Source organism: Gasterosteus aculeatus, chromosome 21, assembly GCF_964276395.1.
Source record: "Gasterosteus aculeatus chromosome 21, fGasAcu3.hap1.1, whole genome shotgun sequence".
In the NCBI taxonomy this organism is placed as follows: Eukaryota; Metazoa; Chordata; class Actinopteri; order Perciformes; family Gasterosteidae; genus Gasterosteus; species Gasterosteus aculeatus.
Window position 1 is genome coordinate 10,949,386 of NC_135708.1, and position 10,002 is coordinate 10,959,387.

At 44.4% G+C, this 10,002-nt stretch overlaps 2 protein-coding genes across 2 annotated transcripts; one reads left to right on the plus strand and one right to left on the minus strand.

Moving 5' to 3' along the window:
* Positions 1 to 186: 186 nt before the first annotated feature.
* Positions 187 to 4,125, plus strand: LOC120811680 (fat storage-inducing transmembrane protein 1). The gene is made up of 2 exons (XM_040167276.2): positions 187 to 944; positions 1,745 to 4,125. Exons 1-2 carry the CDS (start codon positions 658 to 660, stop codon positions 2,394 to 2,396), a joined length of 939 nt encoding a protein of 312 aa, XP_040023210.2. The 5' UTR covers positions 187 to 657; the 3' UTR covers positions 2,397 to 4,125.
* On the minus strand, positions 2,551 to 6,951 carry psme1 (proteasome activator subunit 1). The gene is made up of 11 exons (XM_040167284.2): positions 6,690 to 6,951; positions 6,304 to 6,336; positions 6,132 to 6,194; positions 5,916 to 6,017; positions 4,785 to 4,842; positions 4,536 to 4,633; positions 4,308 to 4,376; positions 4,150 to 4,217; positions 3,556 to 3,610; positions 3,323 to 3,409; positions 2,551 to 2,761 (listed from the first exon to the last, which is right to left on the minus strand). Exons 1-11 carry the CDS (start codon positions 6,726 to 6,728, stop codon positions 2,681 to 2,683), a joined length of 753 nt encoding a protein of 250 aa, XP_040023218.2. The 5' UTR covers positions 6,729 to 6,951; the 3' UTR covers positions 2,551 to 2,680.
* Between the last annotated feature and the right edge of the window lie 3,051 nt (positions 6,952 to 10,002).

A 10,002-nucleotide genomic window follows, 5' to 3' on the forward strand; every position in this document is an offset into this window, starting at 1 on the left:
GAGGCTCTGGCTCGAGGACTGGGCCTGAAAATTAAGGAGACTGAAAGTGCTTTGCGAAATGCAGCTGTTCATGGCGCCAAACTGGCAGCAGTTTAGAACTTAAATTAGTTTTGGCTCCAGCAGCTGATTCCAAGAATGGACTCGAGACTCGAGCAGAACCAGAGGCGGAGCCAAACCATCCGCTTTATGTCAGAAGGATTCTTCACGCAGGAAAACACGCTGATCTTTTTTTATCTGAAAATGTAATTATAAGACGCCTGAAAGTCTGATTATAAAGTCGCTGTCTATAACCAATCACGCGCGTTTTGTGTTTTACCTTTGAAGTATTCGCATCAGTTGCCAGCCACATGGATCAAATTCACCCAGCATTAGATCAGGGTTTTCAGAATAATGGGGTCAGCTACAGCAGCAGCTGTCACCCGGTCTGTGTCTGAGCTGGGGGAGGGCGTCCGAGGGGGAGAGAGAGTGTATCTGTACAAACCATGTGTTCCTCTGCACGCCTGACAGTGATAAAGCAGAAAGGCTCCGGCAGCAGAGCTGGAGGGCCTTTGAAGACAAAAGACTGAAGGATTGGAGAAAATAAAGAGGAAAAGACCATTAGATTTCTATCCTTTATGTTCTAAAACTGGAAGAGGTGCCATCGAGGAGCAGATCGACATGGGTGCCCCGACTGAGAACTCCTCCAATGGCTTCTCACCAGAGATCACCTTGGGGAAGTTACGCAAGATGGCTGCACAGGTGATTCTGTTGGGGAAATTCCTCCTCAGGCTCCTGGACGCCGCGCTGGTGTTCGTTACAAACTCGCTGGCGGGGATTTTAGGAAGCAGCTCGATGAGACGACATTTCCACCTGATGCTGTCCGCTCTGGTTCTGTTCGGTCCTCTGCTCAACTTCTGGGTGTCAAAGTACAGCATCTTCTCCAACGGCAACCACGTCCTGTACAGGTACAGCGCGGTTGTGTTGCTACTTTTAAAACGCAAAATGTCACGTTTACAACTACTGTGCTGTTAGAAATGAATAAAGTGGTTACATACAGCTTTGAAACCTGCCTGCATTGAAGTCAGATTTAAAAAGTTAAAATTGAAAATTGCACTTTCCCACCCAATTTAGGGTGGGAGGTATAGTCATTAATATGGTCTCTGCTTTACCACATTACAAAATTAGTCTATAAACTGTCGACTATTTAAAAAATAAGTGTATTTATCCCAAGAAAGTCAAATAAATGTACTTGTAATGCAAACAATCAGAAGAAATTACACACAGTAAGAGCACAAGTGATGGTTCATTTCAATGTTAATTATCAATGCAAGATCAGCCTATAACTTTTGAAAGAATATTTTGCAAATGAGTTAGAAATGGCATTTTGCGCTCAGGGTTTTGCCTGTTAGACAGCTTAAAGGCTAATGCTACCTAATGCTAGCTAATGTTAGCACACCTTTAGGCTCCCTGGTACTTGTTCCTCATGATTCAGCATTATACTGACAGTTTAATCAGCAGTATGTGTATTTGTTCATCCACTGTACAGCAATGTTACAGTGCAACTACACAAGAACCGAATGCACGTGAGGCTTTTTTTGTGAAGTCATTCAGTGCCCTTTGGTCTGGCGTAACTCCCGCTCGCGGTGGTGTGAATGTGTTGAACTACGTGAACCGCCCACCTGGTCCCGGCGGGTTTGATGTCACATGTTTTCCAAGGATTCATACAGTGACCTTTCACGCTACACTGGTCTTTGCTGTCTTGCAGGAAGTTCTTGAAGTCCACTTGGGGTTGGACCTGCGTCTTCTCGGGTTCCTTCATCCTTCTCCTCTCCATCTCAGCCCGCCACCCCCCGTCTCTCCTCCTGCGCCACCTCTCTCGGATGGGGGTGGTCGGGTTGCTGTGGTGGTGCTGTCGGCGCCTCCTGACCTTGCTGGAGGACGCGTCGGGAACCTGCTACGAACCCGTGACCCCCAGCCAGGATATTCAAGGCCCCGCCTCCTCCGTCCAGCCCCTGCTGCTCCTGCACGAAGAGCAGACCAGAGCCTCGTGCCTCAGCGCCAACATGGTGTGGAGAGGTCACGAAGTATCCCAGGACGTCCTGGTGGTCAGCTTGTGTTGCCTGCTGCTTGTGGAGGAGATGTCCGTCTTCGGTCTTCACCTCGCTCAAGCCAAGGCTCTGCAGAGGTCGCCCGGTGCGCCTCTGCGGTTCATCTTCCTCCTGTGTGTGCTTCTGCTCGCCGTTTGGATGTTCCTGCTGGTGTGCCTGCTCGCGTACTTCCCCAAGTTCCCCTCCCAGCATCTGGGAGGAGCTCTGGGATACCTGGTGTGGAGAGGACTCTATCAAGGGTGGTTCCGACTCAAAGCCAGCCCTGGTTTGCCAGTGGAGGGACGGTTTACTACGGAGGAGCCTCAGTAGTGTGAAACCTTCAGTAGTTCACGTTTCAGGGAGGGTGGTTGTGATCTTAAAAGCTCAGACTCAAGTTGTGCAGTCAGGCCGGAGGGGAACTTGCATCATATGAATGGATATGGTCTAAAAAACGATTTTCGATTGGACAGAAAAAAACAGAAGGTTTTGGAATTGTATTGCTTTATTGTGTAATTTGAACCAGCATGAAAGCACGCGTGGCAGAGCGGCTGTTTAGTTACTTGAGTGTCATACTACAAAAGTTGCATCTTGTAAGCCCGAGAGCATCCGGAGTCTCAGTAGATCAGAGCCTTGCCGTCTCCTTTGGGCTTCTTGATCTTGTCGTAGTTCTTGTTAATGATGTCAAAGAGCACCGCCTGCGGAGAGAGAGGGAGACCATCAGTGGAAATGTAGAACTAAAGCTTTGAGGAAGAGAGGAGAGACATAAAGGTCAGAGGCAGAAATAAGAGAGAGAGAGAGAGATGGATGCTCCTCTCATCATCACCCGCACTGCCTTGTTCACTGACAGCATCAAACAAAGGAGGACAATAGCCAGAGAAAGAAGACAACAGGGATTAATGGGTAGGAGATGGAGAGCTAATCAATTCAACACAAGCACGGCAATTAGTTTAATTACCCTCTATTAAGAAGAAATGGATTCCATTTAGGGCATCATCCCTGCTGCCGGGAAACGACCGGAATCTTTTTAGAAATGTGTGCACGGTTGTGTTCAAAGCACAGTGCATGATGGCCACAGATGGTAAATTACGCCTGATACGTGTGATTTACAGAATCCAGGTGACGTGAACGCAGACTGCAGTGGACCCACTTTGTCGTGATCCGCCGAGTGGCGACAGTTTTCATACAATCGGATTTAAAGCATTTGATACGTCCACATAAAAAGGCGTGCGAAAACAAGAGGGTGGAGGGCGTCTTACATATGTGCTGCAGATTTCCAAGATCACAAGGCGGAGCTCACAGTACTGGTACTGGTCCAGCTCATGGACCAGCTGTCTGTAGTCTCCCTGCAGCAGGAAGCACACAGCACACAGTTTATATGCAGCCCAAATTGTACCCAATTTATGCAGAACACTGTCATCAAAACTCTTTGTTTTACACACAAATAGAGCATACAGTGAGCAGTCAGTGGAAAGTGAACTGAGATACTGACCACGTGGGACTGTTTGGAGGCTTTGGCCACAGCATCGCCTCTCTCACTGTAATATCTGGGGGAGGAAGAGTCACAACACGATGCTATGAGTGTCCAGTTTTGATTTAAGCATATTTGAGTGCCTAATTCTTAAAAGTAGTTTGGCAACTTGCTAAAAAGCCAAGTTGTTGGAATATCAGAGTCAGTAAACTAACCCTGTAATGTCTGTGACTCAGTAATATTTGTGTCTTTGCTCACATGAACCAACATTAGCAACTATAAGCGGGTGTAGTGAATGAGCACAGTGAGCTTTATTGTTAACTTATTTAACTTTTAATTTGTGAGCGGAAGACTGTTATTCCTTTTCTTGAAAAAGAAGCGGTTCTTGCGTATCGCGCCGATGCATAAACTCACTGCACAGACCTCCTCTGATGGTCGGAATATGACATTTTGAAAAGCCTGAAAACTAACCTAGCTCTTATAAAAAGAAAAAAATGGCGACAGCCAGCTAGCCGACCACACGCTGATGTTAGAGGAAATGCATCGTGGGACGGCATGTTTGGTTTACCTTTCAAATAAAACGAATCCATCACACAGTTGATTGTGGGCTCTTACTTTGAAATCTGAGTTTGGAACCCCTCGATCCTTGTGCGTGTGTTGGTCAGCAGCTCGAACACCTTCTCCTGTTGGACAAAAGGACACAAACAACACATGTTCAAGAGAGTCATTGTACTGCTTTATTAAAAAATGTAAAATTAATATTTTTAACTAACCTGGACAGCCACTCCAAAGTTGTTGCCGTCTTCAATTTTAGGGATTTGGAGTTGCACCCACATCGACACCTGCCGAGGGAATTTAAATGTATTAACATGCACGTTTTTAATAGTGTTTTAAAGCTCCAAGACGCCCCGTTTGAATCCTACTCGTAAGCATCCGATGAGTGAAGGTAGAAACCACATTTAGGATGAATTCTTTGTGCGAGCGGAAGCTAACGGACTGACCACGTTGAGCTTCTCCTTCAGTGTCTGGATCTGAGGCTTCACCAACTGCAGGAGATGCTCCACTCGCTGGTTGGTGCAGATGGGACCACAAGGAGGCCCTGGTGGACAAAAAGTAAAAACATGAGCAAATCTCTCACCATAACATTGTAGTCAAGTCGGTAAACTGCATTTGAAGAGGAGCGATGACAGAAATGTTCTTCGCAGAGACCACTGCAGTGTTTGTTAATAGCTCGTCGTCATCGCCGCTACCTGAATCTTCGTCCTCTTTATCCTCGTCCTTGTCCTTCTTCCCCTCCTTCGCCTCCTTCTGCAACATCAGAACAGAAGGCAGCGGGTCAGAGAGTTTTTGCTGCCTATTAATCTCTCAGACAGCTCTCCCCAGTGCTTTTTTTTCTCCTTTGGCTAAAGGAATTTGTCAAATCCTGGATTTCTTGTCTTTGTATAACAAATGTAACCCAGTTTCAGCGGTTCCGTGCTCCTCGCGAGCCGCTTCTGAACGCGCTCCGCCTGCCTCGTGTGTGTTCCCCTGAGCTGCTGCGTGATCGCACATATTCTTTCCAACCCCCTTTTTTTCTTTTGCTCCACTTAAAAACTGTTGATGTTGGCAGCGTTGCACTTTCTTGGATGAATGTGTGCGACTTGACAGCTGATGAATGAAAGGGAGATGAGGATATATTTGGGATTCTGTAAAGGGTCCCAAATAAATGTCTTAGGCTTGAGTGGCTTTTCTGCTTTATTCTTTAAGTCCACGATGGTTTTTTACATTGCGCAGAGCACCCGCAGGTTACTTCCCTTAAATGGGTATTATTTTAAGTAATGGACTGATACAAAAAAAGGGAGGATAATCTGAATAGGATTTAAAGCCAAATAAAAATGCAAAAATTCCGGGTTAAATTTAGATTTTTCTTCACTCGTCCGACATAAGAGGGCCCACCCACTGCCAATTTGCAGAGTAGTCCTTGGAAATTACACAGCAGTTGGTATCCATGGCAACAGATGACTCACTTTTAATGTAATGCATTCATATTATATGAAGCACTTAATATAAACCTTTGAGAGAGAATCACAGTAGAGGCTTTATGCTGCGCCGCTTCAGAAATTCAATGTTAAAGAATAGAAAATACTTACCTAAGGCTCCTTATTGTGACGCCAATGCCATTTATATAATGTAGCTCTGGTGTTTACTGTCTTTACAACCTCTGAAACCCTCTGGAGCTTACAGGGTTTTTTTTTTTTTTTTTTGCAGTTAACGGCATAATTCAACTACTGTACCCAAACAGACATTTGTTAAACACTCAAATGCTCCCATGTCTTTGGACTACTTCCCTCCAGCATGATCCCTTCATTTAAGTGGGATTTTTTCCCGCGCCAGGGACGTACCTCCTCTTTCTTCTTGCGCTTGGCCTCCTCTTTAGCCGGGTCCGGTATCGGGATGTCCAGCGGAGCCTTCAGGGACGCCAGGTTGTCGCAGCTGAAAGATGTCTTGACAGAAAGCAGAAATGTCCTGATGCTTCTGAAGACTTACTCTCAAACAATTACAGGGAATTGTGCAGGAAGTCTCTGCAGCAGGGCTCAATGTCACATGTCCATCAATACCTTCAACAGCACCTGCAGCTCCTCAATCTTCAGAGGGAAAAATTTGGATACCAAGTCTTCCGCCTGTTGTGTAAAATAATATATTTACGTAGTAGTAAATGTGTTAGCGGTAATTTTACGTAGTCGTGACATAAAGATACATTGATGGGATGTGTGAGTGTTGGGTAATTACCTCCTTGGTAAGTTTTTGGCAGAAGTCATCCACCTGCAAAGAAGAGATCACGTGATTGAGTCGTGAACCGGTTTTCCTGTGAGCTTTTGTCACAGTGGCGGAGGGTACTTTTATTTATTAAAAACAGCTGTTTCACAGATAAGCAGCTGTTTCACGCGGCTTGCAGGCCGCGCAGGCCCTTGGTGACCGCCTGGTACCTGACCTCACGTCGAGTGACCCCTGCCGGACGGACGGCAAGGGTCACCACAACAAACATCGTCTCCCGGGTCTCACGCACACGCCACGCTCACCGGGGAACGTGGGTTTGAAAGGTCGGTGACGTTGTAAACAACAACAACAAGGCTCTAACGTTACGTTGGGTCACGCGAGCACACATCCGCGCTCACCTGTTTCTTCGAGTCCAGACGAATATCCAGAGACGCCATGTTTGGTCTCCGTTGGTTACGGGATTAAGTTTGTGGAAGTTTACACTTTAGTTACACCGCGGAGAAGAACTAAACGCTCTTTAGTTGTGTAACTCGACGCCGTGCGTAACGCTCACTGTTACTCAGCAGGAAAAAGCGAAAATGAAAGTAGGTTTGGACAGTTCCGTACTTTCCCCTGACAGACAAAGATGCTGTTGCATTGTGGGACTTGGAGTTGTTTAAGGAGGGTTTGTCATTGGAGTGGTGGTGAAAAGGCGAAATGAAAATGCTTTTTAAAAAATGTATAATTAAAGTTAACATAAAAAAAGCTGTTGAATGAAATACATTGCAGCAAATGCAATAACATTAATGGAAAAATGTTTGATGAATAATCAATGCACGCTAACGCGTCTTTACTTGTCCACAAGCATCTGCTTTTTGTCGTCAAATAAACCCTTTCCCATTAGATATCACTTCTTGCAACGCTCCATATCGCAATGTTTTTTATTAATAATTGTGTGAGCTTTTTATTTGTTCTGTTCTGACTGTGTCCACTGGGTGATGCTACTGTTCTAAATGGGGTGAATAAGAGTAGAACCAACGATGGATAACAGCATCAGAGTAAATCAAAAATCTTTAAACTGGTATGCTGTAATTCAGTAATATACCCTATGTCAAAATAAGAAAAATATCCACGGTCTTTGCAATCAGACAACACCAGTAGCAGGAGTGCACCGCTTTATCATTTATTTTCATTGATCAGCGTAAACCGGACCAGCGTTCCAGGGCTCTGCGGTTGTTCATGTGTTCTCTTTCCTCATGAGCTCTGTGGACGGAGGACAACCCAGTCAGGTCGGAGACTAAAACAAATACAGGATCCAGAGTGGGCAGTAAGGATGTCAGCGCCTCCCATCGTCAACACAAACAGTACCAAAGTCATGCCAACACACTGTGTTATATTCAAACCTCTCATGTCAGGAGAGGAATAGACGTCCACTCAGATTGAATCACAATCCTTTTTTATTTATTTCTGAACATCTAGCGAGACAGAAAAATAATACATCACTCATCAGGCGTGCAGAACTTGGATCCGAAGGGTAAAGGGTGAACTTGTTTACAGTGCCAGTACCATTAGTCATTGATTCCTTGATTTGAAAGAGTAAGTGATTAAACTCAGCGCAGTGTGTTCCGTTCAGCGAGGCAGTTGAGAAATACCGTGAACAAAGGTCGTGTATACGAATAAAAGTGGGAGGGACGGGAGAACTTTAGAATTTGTGATCAAGTCAGTAAATAATCTCTTGTGCGGAGATCAGCCCCCCTTTAATGTAAATTATCTCAATGTACAATTTCTTAACAGAATATTGTACATATTGTATATTATAATGTCTTGTGCATGTATTATTGCATGTGCATGTATTATTTTAATAGAGTTTAAATCTTTTGCAACCTGCTTTATTCAAATCAGGCTGCTAAATAAATACACTATTTATTGTAAAGTTTCTGAGCACCAGTTTATTTCTTCTTTCTGAAAGACAGCAAGAAAACGTCCTTGATATTCCTCGTTAATGAAGACCTTGCAGCAACAGCTTGCATTGCACATCCCTCTGAACCGCAAATAAAACAAATACGACCTTTGGAAACAGCTGAACAGAAAAAAATTCTAGCAAAAAATTAGGGGACTGAACCCTGATTCAAGGGCACAAAGACAGAGTTGGCATTTGATATGAATAGTGGTCTCAAGGCATAAAGCTTTGGTAGATTCAATTTCTAATGGCAAGTCAGTAAATGTGTGGAATGCTCATTATGTAGTTATTTAAGTTATTATCCAGTTGGTTGATTTATCAGTAGATCATTAACTGGGAAATTGATAATAGAGTTGATAATATCACTGTTTGCTTGTAAATTCATTTTTTTAGGGGATTTAACCTTGAGACAAAGTACTACAGCACTAACATGTTCACAAATTTATATTATATTGTTTTCATTTCATCACATTGCAGGACCTTCTTTCTTTTAGTGATTTTTTTTGTCACTTTGATGGCTCTGTGTAATTCTGACCTTTGAATACAGGGTGAAACGCCCTCATGGAATCAGACTTAAACTCAAATAGCTTTGGAAGTGTGATCAGCAGGACTGACTTTTCACAGACAACCGTGATTTCTAAAGGCTGAAGTCCCCCTGAAATCACACCAGCGGCTCATTAATGCCACACGGGTGAATGATTGAAGCGCGTCACAGCTCTTTATGGCTTCTTGTAGTTTTTGCCGGTTGCTGCATTTTTGAATGCTGCCTTTCATAACCATTGAACGCCGCTGAGGCTGTTTAGCACGAAGCCATTCATTCATTGTGAATGAGTGTGTGTCTGTGTGTGTGTGTGTGTGTCTCTATGGATGTCTGCTGACTCTGCAGGCCCCTATCAGAGAACACGAGGGCCAAAGTTTCTCTCTTTATCTCGTTTCTATCTCGTTTTCTACAGTATATTCCTCCGTCCAGCCCCCACCCTTTAACTCCGCTATGCCACCAGCTGGTGGAGTTCAGCCTTCCCACCAAAGTCCAGCGAGAGAAAGACTGACAGGAAACTGACTTTTAGAACACTGGATGCCCCGAACTGTGAGCGTACTAAGTAATGTTCCCGTGGGCTCATGTCCGGAAGTCAGAGCTGTTTCACCCAGACAATGTTGTCAAAGCGATGATTAGGATGAACTAAACCTCAGTGGGCTTCTCTGCAGCGTGAGCTATAGTCCTAAATGTGTTGTGCCGTGAAGGAAGAAAAGATTGTCTCTTTTATTTTACTTTCAAACTACTTTATTCTATAATATGTCACTTTGCTTCCAGCTTTTGAAATGGAAGGATTCGCGCCTCTCTTTTGTCTCAGTTGATCAAATAAACTGCACATACCCAGGGTTCCGTTTTTCAAAGTCGGGGATATTGTGAGGGACATTTTTCAGCAATGGATGAATGAATGAAAAACCTAATCAGCAAATGAATAGATAATGGAGAAATGAATGCAAACATCATCTACATGATCCTGGTCAACGTGGTTTACTATAAGACGCTTTGTCAATCCACACACCACTTAGAGGCCTGTGTGCAAACACACAGCATCATGAGTGAGGGGGGGGGGGCACAACCAAACCTCGTTTAGAGACACACAACCCGTGTGAAGTCTACACCACACACAAAATAAACCACACGACAAACCCACAACAACGTTAACTGTTAACCGCTACAAATAAGTGTAAACGTCTGACGCCCAATTCAACAAAAACGCGTTTGCTGTCATGTCGATTCGATC

Excerpts from the sequence above, each read along its gene's own strand:
- LOC120811680 (XM_040167276.2), top strand. The coding sequence starts at position 658 with ATGGGTGCCCCGACTGAGAACTCCTCCAATGGCTTCTCACCAGAGATC. Across the intron at positions 945-1,744 it reads GGCAACCACGTCCTGTACAG|GAAGTTCTTGAAGTCCACTT; the intron begins GTACAGCGCGGT and ends GCTGTCTTGCAG.
- psme1 (XM_040167284.2), bottom strand. The coding sequence starts at position 6,728 with ATGGCGTCTCTGGATATTCGTCTGGACTCGAAGAAACAG. Across the intron at positions 6,337-6,689 it reads GTCTGGACTCGAAGAAACAG|GTGGATGACTTCTGCCAAAA; the intron begins GTGAGCGCGGAT and ends TCTTCTTTGCAG. Across the intron at positions 4,218-4,307 it reads ACTTTGGAGTGGCTGTCCAG|GAGAAGGTGTTCGAGCTGCT; the intron begins GTTAGTTAAAAA and ends TTTGTCCAACAG.